General features: G+C 45.2%; 1 protein-coding gene and 1 pseudogene across 1 annotated transcript; both read left to right on the forward strand.

Annotated features, from left to right (window-relative positions):
• Positions 1 to 8,015: 8,015 nt before the first annotated feature.
• Positions 8,016 to 10,724, forward strand: LOC120642517 (protein CUP-SHAPED COTYLEDON 1-like). The gene is made up of 3 exons (XM_039919079.1): positions 8,016 to 8,379; positions 9,627 to 9,904; positions 10,010 to 10,724. Exons 1-3 carry the CDS (start codon positions 8,211 to 8,213, stop codon positions 10,445 to 10,447), a joined length of 885 nt encoding a protein of 294 aa, XP_039775013.1. The 5' UTR covers positions 8,016 to 8,210; the 3' UTR covers positions 10,448 to 10,724.
• Positions 10,725 to 14,262: 3,538 nt separating this feature from the next.
• On the forward strand, positions 14,263 to 16,790 carry LOC120642508 (annotated as a pseudogene).
• Positions 16,791 to 17,010: the final 220 nt, after the last annotated feature.

Below are 17,010 nucleotides of genomic sequence, written 5' to 3' on the forward strand. Positions count from 1 at the left end.
GATTTTTCTTGGGTTTCCTCTGATAGTTTGTATTGTTTGAACTCCTCCCAGTATGGTTTAACCTGAGGAAGATCGTCCCAGTTCGGCTCCTTATCCTTCTTGATGTAATTGATGTACAACTTCTTCTTGAAAGTTGCAAAGGCAAGGGCCATCTTTTTCAAGGCACATTTCTTCACAAGTTCTTGGTCAACTCCTTCAGGAAGAGTGAACATATCCTTGAGTTCTGCCCATAGCATTTCCTTCTGATGTGCAGGCACGGCGTGTTGCTGTTCTTCGGGTTTGCTCGTTTTCCATAGTCTTGTGGTGATCGGAATTCTTGCCCGAACAATAACCCCACATTGGTTGACAAATTTTGTGCTAGCAGCCTCTGGAGCACATGGACAGCCCTCTGCGTCCACTTCTGTGACGACCTGTCTTCCCTCCATTTTCTTGGTTGGCCGGCGTCTCCCTTTTGACTGGCTCAACGAAATCGATGCGGAGGTCGACTAAATTAAAGAAAAGATATGTTAATCGCAAAACTAATCTAACGAAGTCACCATGCATATAGTTTTAAGATTCGTACTGGAACATGCTGCTGTTGATTGGGCGGCGGCGCAAAGTCATCATCTTCTTCATCGGCATCTCCAGAAATATTCAGAAACGAATCAGCTGTCCGAGCATCTTCTTCAGCGATTGGTTGGGTGGTGTTGGCCCTCGTATCTTTGTTTATTGCGTCCAACATGTATTGTTTGGCGACCTCGTCATCACCGAAGGGGTCCATCCTTAACTAAAACCGTAAAAATGTGTTAGAGTATGTGTCCATCCTTAAATGAAGAAGGAGAATTCAATTCTTTGAACGAATATGCGCGTTTGAGAGAGAGAGAGAGTGTGTGTGTATGTTAGAGGGACAGAGAAAGAGAGAGAGAGTTAGTGAGTGTGTGTGTGTGTGTTAGTGAGAGTGAGAGTGTGTGTTAGGGTGTGTTTGTGTGTGTGTTAGAGAGAGTGTGTGTGTGTGTGTGTGTTAGTGAGTGTGTGTGTGTGTGTGTGTGTTAGTGGGAATGTGTGTGTGTCGTGGAGCGGGGTCGAGGAACCGGGGATGAGGGTCGAGGTCTAGGGTTGAGGGTCGAGGTCTAGAGTCGAGGGACGGGGTTGAGAGTCGAGGGACGGGGTTGAGAGTCGGGGTTGAGGGTCGAGGGACGGCGAATGCATGAGTGAGTTAGAGAGCGAATACGAACGGGTTCGAGCTCGAGAATTAATTTAAATCAATCTAAATTACAAATGCAATACATGTAATCAAGAATTGTACATAAAATTATTACTCGTCGTCGTTACTCGTCATTACTCGTCGTTGTCATTACTCATTGTCGTCGTCATTACTCGTCGTCGTCATTACATTATACAGTGAAATACATGTCGTCGTCGTTTAACCATTAAATACATGATTAAATAAAATCTTTGAATGACACAATTCTCTCTCTAAATTCTCTTCATTTCCTTCTATATATGAAATAACTTAATTCTAGATAATATCAAATAATGGCAAAAAAAAATAATGACAATATTTTAGGTATTTTGCCGCCAAAAGGATTGAATTCACCGAGTATCCCAGTGGTAACCCGAAATATTCTGTGCGCCACAGCCCGGTTTCGAAGCCCACGCCCACCCTTTAATTAAATTATAAATAATGGCAATATATAATAATTAAATATAAAAATATCTCTATAATTAAATTCTAGTCAATATATAATAATGGCAACACTATATCTACAACTAAATTAACACAGGTAGCACTGACATCTAACATGCACGAGTATTTTTCCTTCGAAGTTCTAGATGCAACAAAACTAACAAAGTTCATTTTGTATTTTTACCATTTTTCTGTGATTTTTCATGCATTTTACAAAATCTCAGCCGAATTAAACAATTTTGGAAAACCCAAAACCCTAAACAGGGGCTGACAGCTGGGCCCCACTGGTCGGTGAGAGGCCCAGCCCAGCCCCAGCTCGCGCACGCCATGGCACGGCGGCGGCGGCGTTCCGGCCAGCGCAGGGCCGGGCGGCGGGAGTGCGGCGCGCGCCCGCGGCCAGGGAGGCAAGCTGGCTTCGGGGCGCGTGGCGGCGGCGTGCAGCCCCGCATAGGGGCTGCCCGCGATGTGCGTGCGGCGGCGGGACGCCAACCGTGGCGGTGCAGCTGCGCGTCCCGGCAATGCGGCACCGGAAAGAGAGGGGAAAGGGGTCAGAGAGGATGAGGATGGCGTGGGGAAGCTCACCACGAGCTCTATTCAGGTGGAGGTAGACCGGAGCGGCGTCGAGGCCATGGGCGGCGGCGCCTGTCGTACGCGGCGGTCGATGGGGCGTTGAGGCGTCGAGGGCACGCGCGGAGGTCGAGGTGGCGGGTCGAGGAGATGCCGCGGCGGCCGGAGCAGATGGCGCGAGCGTCGTCGAGGCCGGTGGCGGAGTGAGGCGGCGAGGTGGACGATCGGAGGCCGGCGGCAATCGCGAGAGGAGGGGGGAATGGAGGAAGAAGGGCCGGGGTTTAAATACCCTAAGCCTTTGGCACCGGGTGATAATTTCAACCGGTACCTAAGAGCTCCTTAGGTACCGGTTGCAGTTCCACCCGGTGCCTTAGTGAAGCCTTAGGCACTGGTTGCAGTTTCACCCGGTGCCTTAGGTCCAACGGGCGGGAATGAAATTTCCCTTTGGCACCGGGTGGAGAAGCAAAACCGGTGCCTTAGGGTTTTTGAAATTTGCTTTTGTATATTCCTGGCGGGATGAGATCTGAAATCCCTCGATAGCTCAATGGTAACTCTGTGTAATTTGTGCGCCGCCGCCACGGTTCGAACCCGCACCCAACCCCTTTTTTTCGAATTGCTTGCCCTAGGTACCGTTTGATAATTCTAAACGGTACCTAAGTCTTTCTTTTCTTTTCTCATTTCTCGTTTTCTAATAAATCTGTTAATTCACTAATAAATCTTTTAATTGTCTAATAAATCTGTTAATTCCCTAATAATAATAAATCAATTAATTGCTACATAATAAATCATTTAGGTGCATAACTAATTTTGATTGGTGCTTTTGTTATCTTGGACTCTTGTATAAAATGTGTAACCATTAATTTCATATCCTTGGTACATCATTTAATTGCATAATAAATCAAATAATTGCATAATAAATCATTTAAATGCACAATAATTTTAACTGCTACATAATAATTCATTTAGGTGCTTAACTAATTATTTTAATTGCATAATAAATCATAATAAGTCAAATAATTGTATAATTAATCATTTAAATGCACAATAATTTAAATTTCTACATAATAAATCATTTATGTGCATAACTAATTATTTTAATTGCATAATAAATCATAATAAATCAAATAATTGTATAAAAAATCATTTAAATGCACAATAATTTTAATTACTACATAATAAATTATTTAGGTGCATAACTAATTATTTTAGTTGCATAATAAATCAAATAATTGCAAAATAAATCATTTAAATGCACAATAATTCTTATTACTACATGATAAATCATTTAGGTGCATAACTAATCATTTTAATTGCAAAATAAATCATAATAAATCAAATAATTGCATAATAAATTATTTAAATGTCCAATAAATCAATTCATTGCATAAGAAATCTAATAATGTTCAGAGAAAATATTACAAGACATAATTATTCAACTAAGGGAATATTAACGATGGTTCGCTTTACAATCGTCCCTTCATTATGATAATGACGTGCGTACGGAGCCTCCTCTTCGGCTAAAAGAATACTTGTGTCAACCTCCACTACAAACGGAGTCATATCTTCAACCTTATTGTATTCTTCTTCATCTGTGACATCGTCGACTCCCACAATTTTCCTTTTTCCTGCCAGAACAATATGGCGCTTTGGCTCATCTCTGGCACCTACAAAACTTGATTTATTCCTGGACTTGTTCTTTCTCGGTTTGCTAGACATGTCCTGCACATAGAAAACTTGAGTGACATTTTTAGTTAGGATGAATGGTTCGTCTCGATAGCCAAGCTCTTTCAGGTCTACCGTTGTTATTCCGTACTCGTCGATATCAACACCTTTTCCTGTGAGTTTAACCCATTGACAACGAAATAGAGGTATTTTCAACGGCCCATAGTCGAGTTCCCAGATCTCTTCAATGTAACCAAAATATGAGTTCATTTGGCCACCAGAGTCGGTGGCATCTATACAGACACCACTATTTTGATTCGTGCTCTTGTTATCTTGGGCTCTTGTATAAAATGTGTAACCATTAATTTCATATCCTTGGTACATCAAGATTGAATTTGTCGGACCCCTGGCCAGCCAAGCTAACTGCTCATGAATTTGATCGTTAGCCATGACTTCCTTCTGCAACCAGGTGGCGAATGTATCGTTATGATGTTTTGTAATCCATGTCTCAGACTTCAAAGGGTATATGCTTCGCACAATTTGCATGTGCTCCTCCATGTATGGAGCCACCAAGGCTGATTGTTGCAGAACTGTGAGATGTGCTTTGCTCAACGTGGCATGATCTGTGGCATTTACTGATTTTCTTCCAAGTGTGCCCTTTCCAATCAGCCACCCCTCATGACGTGATACTGGAATCCCAATTGGGTAGAGTTCTTCCACATAGTCAACACAAAACTTAATGACCTCCTCTGTGACGTAACCCTTCGCAATGCTTCCTTCTGGACGAGCCCGATTACGAACGTATTTCTTTAGGACTGCATAGTATCGTTCAAAAGGGAACATATTATGAAGGAAAACAAGACCGAGAATACCAATCTCTTTGACCAGGTGAACTAGAAGATGCGTCATAATAATAAAGAATGATAGAGGAAATATCATTTCAAGACTGACTAAACTTTGGACAACATCCTCTTGTAGCCTGCTTAAACTCGATGGATCGATTGCCTTCTGAGAAATTGTGTTGAGAAAGGCGCATAGCTTTATGATTATTGCTCGAACATTAGCTGGTAGAATACCTCTAAGTACAACCGGAATCAATTGCGTCATCAACACGTGACAGTCATGGGACTTTACGTGTGCGAATTTCTTCTGTTTCAAGTTCAGTAGCCTATTTATATTCGAAGAGTAGCCTGATGGGACCTTGATACTGTTCAAACAGTCAAACATACTTTGCTTCTCTTCCTTACTAAGAGTGTAGCACGCAGGACCTAGATAATGACATTCGTTATCCCTTTTTTCTGGATGTAGGGCGGCCCGTTGTTTCATACGTTGAAGATCTTGCCGCGCTTCCAATGTATCCTTTGCCTTACCGTAGACACCAAGAAAACCTAGAAGGTTCACACAAAGATTTTTTGTTAGGTGCATCACATCAATTGCGTGGCGGACGTCTAAGACTTCCCAATAAGGTAACTCCCAAAAAATACTCTTCTTCTTCCACATAGGTGCACGTCCGTCATCACTCTGCACTGATTTCCTGCTGGGTCCTTTTCTGAATACTACTTTTATATCTTTGACCATTTCAAACACCATTTTCCCACAACGGTGCCTAGGCTTGGTACGATGATCTGTCTTTCCATCGTAGTGAACATGCCTCCTCCTTAATGGGTTCTTGATCGGAAGAAATCGACGATGACCCATATACACGATCTTCCTACAGTGCTTGAGGTACATGCTGTCGGTTTCTTCTAAACAATGGGTGCATGCCCTATAACTCTTATTGTATTGTCCAGAGAGGTTACTTAGTGCTGACCAATCGTTGGTGGTTATGAAAAGCAATGCACGAAGGTTAAAATGATCCTCTGCATGCGCATCCCACATACGAACATCCTCATCTTTCCACAACAATAGAAGATCATCAATCAGTGGTTTCAGATACACATCTATATTGTTACCGGGTTGCTTCGGGCCGGGGATAAGCACCGGCATCATAATGAATTTCCGCTTCATACACAACCAGGGAGAAAGGTTGTATATACAGAGTGTCACAGGCCAGGTACTATAGCCACTGCTCTGCTCACCGAAAGGATTCATGTCATCCGTACTTAAGCCGAATCTTATATTCCTCGCATCATTTGCAAATGTTGGGAATGTTCTGTCCACTTTTCTCCACTGCGACCCATCAGCGGGGTGCCTCAACATATTGTCTTGCTTACGTTCTTCTTTGTGCCATCGCATCAATTTAGTATTCATTTTGTTCATGAACAAACGTTTCAGACGTGGTATTAGAGGAAAATACCACATCACCTTGGCAGGCACCCTCTTCTTGACACGCATCCCCTCAATGTCGCCTGGATCATCTCGAGGGATCTTATACCGGCATGTGTTGCATACAGGGCATGAATCCAAATTTTCATACTCACCTCGCTATAGGATGCAGTCATTAGGACAAGCATGTATCTTCTGTGCCTCTAATCCTAAAGGACAAACAACTTTTTTTGCCTCGTATGTTGTCTCCGGCAAGGTATTACCCTCAGGGAGTAAGTTTTTTATAAGTTTCAGCAAATCCTCGAATCCCTTGTCGGACAAACCATTTGATGCCTTCCATTGCAATAATTCCAATGTGGTACCCAACTTCTTTTGGTCTTGTTTGCAATCAGGGTACAACAATGTTCTGTAGTCCTCCAACATACGCTTCAGATCTCTCGATTCCTTTTTTATTTCGCAACCTTCCTCAGCTTCGCGCAGCATCTGATCAAGATCATCTTCTATAATGTATCCTTCAATATCTTCTTCAGGCTCACCCATTGCAGTGTCATTGAAAAAGGAATTATAATTGGCTGCAAAGTAAGGAATCCTGTCCTCTTCTTCTACATTATTATCCAGCACAATTCCTCTTTCGCTATGCTTGGTCCAAACATAGTAGTTCGGCATGAAACCACTATTGAACAAATGGCTATGGATGGTTCTTGATGATGAGTAATCCTTCTCATTCTTATAGAATTTGCATGGACAACGAACGAAACCGCCATACTTATGTTTCTCGGCCGCTTCTATGAATTCATGCACGTCATCCATGAACTCCTTTGAACGTCGGTCGTCCATGTACATCCATTGCCGACTCATCTGGATCCACAATACATTTATATACATCATTGTACTGTACAAATAGTTCATTCATACTACCAATTTATAACAATACATTTATATAATTGATAATGCATATAATTATAATAAATAGATACTATTCACTTATCAAATAAATGGATAAAACATATAAATACAATAATTTGATAGTATTGAAATATCAAATAAATTGATAACACATATAACTACAATAAGATGCTACAAATAAAAATAATTATCACATGTATAAACTAAATCAAGTAATAACTGTTTCTAAAAATTAATTGCTAAGTTATAAAGAAAAATAACTAATCTTTTTTCAAAAAAAAGCAAAAATTCCCCTCCCCTCACCTCACTTAGCTGCCATGAACAGTGAGTTCACGGCAGCTTGAGAGGGGGAGGGGCTGGGGTATTTATAGGCTCGGGCCAAATGCACCGGTTAGTTTCAATGACCCGGTGCTAAATTTTGTTCAATAACACCAGGTCAAGGCACCAACCGGTGCCTTAGATCCGAGCTCCTGGCAGCTGCCACGTTTCATCACCATAGGAACCGGTTCCTTTATTTGGTACCGGGTGGTGGTTCAAACCGGTGTCTATGCTGACGTATTAAAACCGGTTGGAACCACCACCCGGTGCCAATTGTCCTCCACTTGGTTGGTCCAAGGCCAAAAATATCAGCTGCTGTTGCAGCCGGTACCGTGGCCCGTTTTCTAGTAGTGTCGCGTCAGCTGGCTGCAGGGTCTAGGACAGCAGCGCTGCGCGGCGCGTGTGTGCGTGGTAGCCCTGATCTCCTCGTCTCAGTTCCGTGTGACACGACCGTGGGGGTCGCCCGCGCTGCTGTCAACTAACAGCGCGCGGCTTCTTTCGCTAGCCACCAGCAGCTAGCACCCCTCCTGGGCGCCCCGGCCTCCACGTCTGGTCCGCCTCTCTCCCCTGGCAGGCAGGCGCCTCTCTATAAAAGGACCCGGCCGGAGACCCAGCACGCCCAAGACATCGATCAGATCGATAGAGTAGCTCTTGCCTCGCTCGGTTCCGTGTCACCCCATCTCCTGTAGCTCAAAAGCAAACGAGCAGGTTGCAAGAAAGTAGTTGAGCGAGTCTCTCTGCTTGTCCTGCCATCTAGCTAGCTAGTGTGTGCTAGTAGCTTGTCCGGCCATCTAGCTAGTGTGAGCAGGGAGGTAGCTAGGGATCGATGGGGCTGAGGGAGATCGAGTCCACATTGCCGCCGGGGTTCAGGTTCTACCCCAGCGACGAGGAGCTGGTCTGCCACTACCTCTACAAGAAGGTGACCAACGAGCGCGCCGCGCAGGGGACGCTGGTCGAGGTCGACCTGCACGCGCGCGAGCCGTGGGAGCTTCCAGGTGAGCCACCCGCACCCCGGCCCGGTCATCTCTCTTCTCGTTTTCTTTTTTTCTTTCTTTCTTTCTTTCTCCCAGCAGATCGATCGACCCCCCTGCTGGATGTTTGATCTCTTCAACTCGACATCACACCGTGCGTGTCTCTCTCATGATTGTTAGTTGTCCCAAGAATAATCTAATAAGCTTACTGTTCGTGTTAATCCTTAGTACGTACTAGCTCGGTCGGTACACCGGTTGGGGGATTTAAGAATAGGACGTTGACGTTTCTATGCAAGCTGAGAGAGGTCTAATCATCATCACTAATATTATATTAAGAGCATGATTTAAGAGGGGTCCTAGCAAAAAAAAAAAGAGAGATGTGTGGCCTTTGTTGGTGATGCCATGTATATAGGTTAGCATGGCTTCCGTTAAAGGTATCTAGCATTATTGGCGCCCTTGGTGGCGGCAACAAGCAACAAGGATAAGGCTGCGTGCTGCGTGCATCACATGGTGTAGAGGCCGGAACATTTTCCATATATCCAAAACACACAACAAGCAAGCAATGAGGTGGTGATGCACCGATGTGTCTTTGATGATTTTCTTTTAACATGTCTTTGTTAAATTCACTGAAACTTGCGTGTTCATTTAGCAACATTTACCGTTACTCAACATTAGTCATGTAGGAGTAGAACTAAAAAAAAATCAAGCTAATAATTAAAGTCCACTTTGTCAAATAGAGAAAATCACGCAAGTATGTATAGTTCGGAGCCGTGTGTTTTCTTCCCTTTTCAAACCGATAGATACTGATTGGACTAGTCACTAGGGGTCACTTGTTGATGTTCTGTCTCGTGTAGTTAATGTCGATCCCCCTTAATTAATTAATGTTCCGTATGCGTCTGCAAATAATGGTCCTTAATGATCAATAAGTATATATTCCATTCCATATGCGTCCGGTGTAATCTCTTTCAACAATGAGTTCACTGCTGATCCCCACGCAAGCGTGTCTTTGCCTACTCGTCGCCATCTTGATGGCGCCCTTCACTCCGGTCCCACACTTTGCCTAGCCACTCCACGTCAGACATGAGTAACGGTCACGATTCCCTCTTCTTCCAGTTCCTTCAAAGCTTCACCTTCCGGCCGGCGGCCGGTAGCCGATCACTGATCATGCATCCCAAACTACATTCCAGTACGTGATTACGAGCTCTCTCGAAGATGCATTACATACAACTCATCATACGCAATTGTGGTGTGTGATCCCTCATCATCATCAGACGCGGCCAAGCTGACGGCGAGCGAGTGGTACTTCTTCAGCTTCCGGGACCGCAAGTACGCGACGGGGTCGCGCACGAACCGCGCCACCAAGACGGGCTACTGGAAGGCCACCGGCAAGGACCGCGAGGTGCGCCACCCCGGCCCGGCGGCGGCGTCGCGCGCCGTCGTCGGCATGAGGAAGACGCTCGTCTTCTACCAGGGCCGCGCCCCCAACGGCGTCAAGTCCTGCTGGGTCATGCACGAGTTCCGCCTCGACTCGCCGCAGACGCCGCCCAAGGTACGTAACCGCCCGGCCCCGGCCGGCCGGCCGGCGGCCGTCGTTCTCGCGCGGCAAGTCACCAAATGCTAACACCGGTGGTGGTGGCCACGCGTTCCATCGCAGGAGGACTGGGTGCTCTGCAGGGTGTTCCAGAAACGGAAGGACGGCGAGCAGGACAGCGCCGCCGGCTCGCCCTCGCCGACCTTCGCCGGCTCGTCGTCGCAGGCGGCGGCGGCTATGCCGGACGACCACCGGCCCGTCATGGACGCGTACGTTGACCAGACGGCGGCGGGCTCCTCCGCCGGCTTCGCGCCGCCGCCGCAGGAGGACGCCGTCATCGGTGGCTTCGACCCGGTGCTGATGAACGCGGCGGCGATGTGGCAGTACGGCTCGGTCCTCGACTACCACTTCCCGCCGCAGGAGGTGACCAGCTCGCCGATGATGGCCGGGCTAGGCTCCAGGGGTGTGGGGGACGGGTGCGGCGGCTTCTACTACGACACCGGCTTCGAGGACATGGCGAACATTGGGGGCATGGGGTTCGCGCAGGGGTGGATGGGCTAGCAACGCAAGCTGCGCATCAGTCATGGATCGATTGTGCATAGATTGAATTAATTCCATTGGTACCCTCTAGTATTCTGTAGTGTGAGGTTAAGATTGGAAATTCTTAGAGTGCACCTCGCCCAAAGAAAAGGGAAAGAAAAGTAGTGTGCATGTGCATAAGATAGATGTTCTATTTGATTCACATTCGTGCATGACGCCAATTGTATATATGTATCTCTTCAGTGTTATGTATGTAAATAAAATAATAGTCAATTCAAGTATATGCGTGTGTTGTATCTTTGACTCCTCAAGAATAGGTGTTGTGCTTGTAGACAACAAGTCACGTTCTCGATTATAAGTGCCTGTTTGGTATAGATCAATTTATTTGATTCCGATTCTGATTCTTTGAGAGAAATGATTATGTGGACTAAAAGTGATTTTTTTATTCAATAGCATAAACTCTTAACATATGGATGGAGAATCACTTCATAGAATTAGGAGAACCAACTTTTTTCACCAGCCACTATGGGAAACATGACGTTTACCGTGTGCCAACACGTTTGCCGTGTGCATTATTTCGGATACACAGCAAAGAGTCTGTTTCCCGTGTGCACAACATACGGCACACGTCAAAGTATTTGCCGTGTGCCATGCTGGAGACACACGGCAAAGGAGCATCTTTGCCATGGGTTGGATCAGCGGCACACGGCAAAGGCGTCTCTCTCCACTCTTTTTCTTTTCATTCTTATCCCTTCCTCTACTTCTCATTTTTCTCTCGTTGCTACTCCCTCATCTCATCTCCCCGCCGCCCTTCCTCCCTCCCACACCGGCCTTCCCCTCCTCCCCTCCTCCCTCCACGCCATGGCACCGACGCGGCGCGTGGTGCCAGCAGCGGCGGCCAGCGACGATGGCGTGGCGCCCGGAGGGAGCAGCGGCGGCACGGCACCGGGATCTACAACAGCGGCGGTGGGATCTACGACGGCAGGGTCCACAGCGACGGGATCCACGACGGGCGCCGCCTCGGCAGGATCCACGGCGACGGCGGCGGTGCGACGCGACCCCGGCGGCGCAAGGCGGGGCTCCTGACGGCGGGGCGGCGGCAACCCCAGCGGCGGAGCTCGCCCGCGCGACCGGCCGAGGGCCCGCTCTGACGACGGCGACGAGCTGGTGCCGGCATACGGCAGCGGACTAGTGGGCCGATGGATTTTTTTTGTTTTCGGAAAATGTTTGCCGAGTGCTAGTTTTAAAACACGGCAAAACTTTTGCCGAGTGCGCGAAAAAAACACTCGGCAAAGGTACCCTTTGCCGACGTTTGTTTGTCGTGTGTTGTTTGCCGTGAGCAACACACAGCAAACACTTTGCCATGTGAAAATCGGGCACACGGCAAACGGCATGTTTCCGGTAGTGAGCTTAGCCTCTTAATTCATTTCACACAATCATTTCACAGAATCAGCAGAAAATCACTTCTAAAAAATTATTTGGCAGAGCTCCTTCTGGATTCAATAAAGAATCGGCTCTGGGAGCTCTGCCAAATGCACCCTAAGCTCTATGGTCCAGATTCTCAAAGATACATATGAGTATACATGGGTGCATTCCTATCCTAGGGATGACCGTACGTACATATAAGCGTCTATATATTTAGTTTTTAATATTTTTCGTAAAAATAATGAAAATAAATGACCGACATTTTATTTTTGGATGCCAAATGACCGCCACTTATAGTTCATTACTTCATGTCTTATGTGAATGAGCCCATGCGTGAAAGGAGTGTCAATTTTAGAGAAAAAGGAGTCCTGCTCAGGGTTTACGTTATCACTGATACATGGTTTATCAGTGCCCTCCGGTATCGATAATCGATTGAAAATCGGTGAAATATCGCTAAAATCGACTGATAAGGAAGATCAAATTCAAATATCAATAATCAATGATTTATCATTGATAATCGATGCAAATCGGTCGATTTATCGAAAATTCGGCTGAGAAATGTATTTAGCAAATGGAAAATAGAAATTTTTATAGTATTTTTATTTGGTTTGTTATGTATGGTATTTTATAAGGTAAATTATACATACATACGTAGCTTACGATAGAATTGCATTAGAAATAAACATGTACATATATTTTGGACATAAATTGAATAAACTATAGATACATATTACATATATCCATGTTATGTATAATTATGCAAACCACACAAATAGACATACACCAAATGAAATTACACATAAATACAAAAAAGTACATAGTCCATACAAACCACACTGTCCATATTAGCATAAATTGACACAAGTTTTATGCAAATTGGTAACAGACTCATATGACCACATCCATAATTCATACAGAAAGACACTTAAAACATCCATTTTTCATAAATGACAATTTTTTTATAATAATTATGTAAACCAATTAGACATAGTTTTTTTTAGTATAAGCATACATATTATAGTCAACATTGAAGCCTATTGTATCCTAACCGATTTAACAAGTCAACATTGAAGTCTTTCTTCCCACCACTAATATTTAACACTAGTCTACATTGCAAATTATCAGTATAACCATCCATTTGTAGCATAATATACAACAGTATAGTAAATACCCCATGCATATTTGGTCAAGTTGGTGAAAGGAAATAGAAAATCAACCAAAATTGTTGAATATCAACTGATTTGCATTGATTATCGATGGATTTGCATCAATTATCAGGCTTTAGTATTGGAAACATTTTTTTGTCTAAGCAAACGGTGGTTGTTTTTAATATGTGACATCATTCTAGACTATAGATAGGCTCTAGTTTTTTATAGAATTTTTTCCACACTAGTTATAAATTTTTTTGAATTTTTGAAATTTGGATCGAAATCCATCGAAAAATCAATTGATAACGTTTATCAGTCAACATCGGTAACGATAAATTTCACCGATAATCGCGATTATCGAGCGATTTTGTATTTTCTCTTCGCCCAAAATACCTAATGAAATCTTGTGAACGTTTGTCTCAGATTTTACCATAGCTGCAGAATAAACTAGTGCGGTGAAGACTGCTTTGACCCTTTTTGAGATGTCCGAGAGTTCCCACCAATTTTTTTTATAGAAAAGCCTTGAATTGCCGGTGAGAAACATTGCTGTCAAGCGAGAATCAATCTGAAAAGCTACTTTCTAGCCCAGCTCTACTCCTCGGCCCAACTTTCCATTTTCATCAATGTGTACGGCCCAACTCCAGGTATGGCCTGGTTTAGCTAGAACCCGGGCGCTTCCAGGCCCGCCCGCTAGAAATTGCTGGCAGGGCCGCATGGTGCGTCAGCCGGTGATAACCCGGCGGCCACCTCCTTCCTTTCTTTCAGGCGTCCACCGTTCCACCGTGTTCTTGGAGCCGTCCGCGCGTTTATCCATATCGTCCCGTCCATTTTTCATGGACTCCTGGCGAGATGCGTGATACCCCCAGCGAACGGCTTCTTTACTTGTCCCTGCTTGCAAGTTCAGTTGCTGGCTTGGCATCTCGATCTTTTGGAGCAGGGCAGGTTAGTGTAGGTGCAATAATCCGGATCACCATCGCCGTCATCATACAGAAGATACGTGCGGGCGAACCCTGCGCTTCTGGTTAGCTCTAAAAGCGTGAAGGATTTGTCGAATTCGAAACAGAAAGCAACCATGATCTGACAGAGTCCGGTACCAAACTCCTCCTCCTACGTGACGAGAACGTACGCGCGCCCACACCAATTCCATGATCCGCGATCTTTAGCGGGGTGGTCTCTTTTCATCCTGGTCCTCTCCTCTGCCGCCGCCGCGGAGCGGGTTGCGTCAGGCCGAGTTGGAGCTAGCGAGCGGGGTTCAGCTCGGGGATGGCGGCCAGGGTGGTGGACCTGCGCACGGACACGGTCACCAAGCCCACGGAGGCCATGCGCGCCGCCATGGCCGAGGCCGACGTCGGCGCTTCGAGGCGGGGATGGCGGCGCTCACGGGCAAGGAGGCCGCGCTGTTCGTGCCCTCGGGCACCATGGCCAACCTCGTCTCCGTCCTCGTGCACTGCGACGCCCGGGGCAGCGAGGTCATCCTCGGGGACGACTCGCACATCCACCTCTACGAGAACGGGGGGATCGCCACCGTCGGCGGCGTGCACCCCAGTCCCGTCAGGAGCAACCCGGACGGCACCATGGACATCGACAGGATCGTCGCCGCCATCAGGAGCCCCGATGGGGTGATCTATTACCCGACCACCAGGCTCATCTGTTTGGAGAACACGCATGTAAAGTGAGTTGCCCAAGTAAACTCACGTAGGCTAGGGGACCGGATCCTGCTGGTGAAATATAATACAGTGTTTTTTTTTCTAATCTAACTAGCTCGTATGTTTGTTTCTGTTTCTACAGTTCCGGTGGGAGATGTTTATCTGTAGAATATACTGACAGGGTTGGCGAAATTGCCAGCTGGAGTCGTGGCCTGAAGCTCCATATTGATGGAGCTCGCATTTTTAACGCTTCTGTGGTGAGTAGTACGGTGCATGTACTGCAATTTTACAATTTGCTTCTGAGTTCTGATACGGTCTGCAACAGTGTCATTTTCTGTCTTTGCTCTTCAGAGATCAGTTTTACATATGTTCATGCTTCGTGGCCTCTAATAACCCACTGTTTTGATTGTGCTAGGCACTTGGAGTTCCTGTAGACAGACTTGTGAAAGCTGCTGACTCAGTTTCGGTATGCTCCAATTTCCCTGAGCACTGTGCTCAGATACACTACTTACATGTGCGTGGACCTCACAGTACATGGTGATGCTTGCATTTCTCTCTAAAATTTAAACTGCAGGTCTGCCTATCTAAAGGTTTAGGTGCCCCCGTTGGATCAGTTATTGTTGGTTCGAAGGCCTTCATTGACAAGGTCTGATCAATTGTGCTCCTAAGTTTCCAACTGTAGAGATGCATTTTCTTCTAATAAATTTAACTGCAAAGATCAAGTAATATATATTGGAAATCTGAACAATACATACCATCAGGCCAAATTTCTTAGGAAGACCCTAGGTGGTGGAATGAGGCAGGTCGGAGTCCTCTGTGCTGCTGCCCATGTAGCCGTTCGCGACACTGTGGGAAAGCTCGCTGATGACCACAGAAGGGCTAAAGCTTTTGCAGGTTTCATGTTTTTCTGAAATGTAACTTCACTTCATTTCGATATACATTATTATTGACAAGTCTTCGATTACCACAATGATTTTTTACAGGAAGAAAAACTAATTCCCTCTACAATCTTTGTTTGCTCAGCTTTTCATCCTACTTAATACAAATTAAAAAAATACAATGTTCCATTGCATTTTCTAAAAAACAAATCGTAATCCTTGCCAATGCAACTTGATGTGCTGAACTTTTATGTCTTGTTCATCTACTTAGTGGGACTAAATAAGATTGAACAGTTTACAGTGGATTCAGCTTCAGTCGAGACTAACATGGTTAGCCTGCTAGATCATTTTAATGCGTCTCATTTCCTACTATATAACAGTAGTCCCATTTAACCCATATGCTATACTTTGTAAGGTGTTCTTTGATATTGTGGATTCACGCATATCATCGTACAAGCTGTGCCAGATCCTGGAAAAGCGCAACGTCCTTGTAAATCCAAGGAATTCAAAATGGTGAAGTTCTATCCTCCTTGCTGTTCAGTGTTTCTTTAATAATATTTAGCATGTTCAGTATTTTTTAATATGAATAATCAGGTTAAAAAAAGGTGAAGTTCCAATGAACATTTTGGGATTTAGCATGTCCATTATTCGTTAGATGACATTTACCAAGTTCTGTATCTTTGCTGACGCTAATGCCTTAAGGCACTTCTAGTTACCTTTGCTTTCATATCTTAGAGCTTCTTCAGCAGTTCCCTAATAATTCTTTCCCAGTAACTGATACTAGGAGATGTCCCAATAGCAATTTTAGGATTATTGGGGAAGTTGCTTTTGCAGTCTCCTAATACTTGTCCCAATACAACTAGCACATTGGGAGAGCATGAACTCTCCCTTTATTTGAGAGGAGTTGGGGTGAAATATTGGGACAAGCCAATAGTTATTGGATGTATTGGGGAACTGCTGGAGTACACTCTTTTTCCAATAGTAGGAGTTTATTGGGAAATGGGGGACTGCTGGAGATGCTCTTCCCATTACCATATTTCGGATAGCGATGTTCAATATGCGCTGACATGTTTTGAGGTATGCAAAAGCTTCCTCCACTTTTATTTTTCAATATTAGGTGTTCCATTTGGTGTGTGGTGTGGCAATGCGAGTGGAACTGATGATACGATCCTTTTGTTCTCAGAAAGCTGTTGAAGAGCTGCTGATGGGCGGTACTGAATCCGAGCATTTGGCAGATGGCGCAACCAAAAACTCGTATGGGTACTAGGACACCAGGTCGTGCATTTGGTTCGTTTCTACCGTGGTGATGTGCCAGCTCAATGCCCCTGCCTGTTTGCTATCAACCGCTAGCTACTGAAGAATAAGTGCTGCTGTTTACTCTTTGCTCGGGCGTGTTCAGTCTTGACTCTTGCGCCGTGGTTTACCTTCCCAGAATTGCTTTATTCGCTTTCATTTCCCGGAGACAACGTAGATCTTGTCCTGAAATA

Source organism: Panicum virgatum, chromosome 7K, assembly GCF_016808335.1.
Source record: "Panicum virgatum strain AP13 chromosome 7K, P.virgatum_v5, whole genome shotgun sequence".
Taxonomy (NCBI): Eukaryota; Viridiplantae; Streptophyta; class Magnoliopsida; order Poales; family Poaceae; genus Panicum; species Panicum virgatum.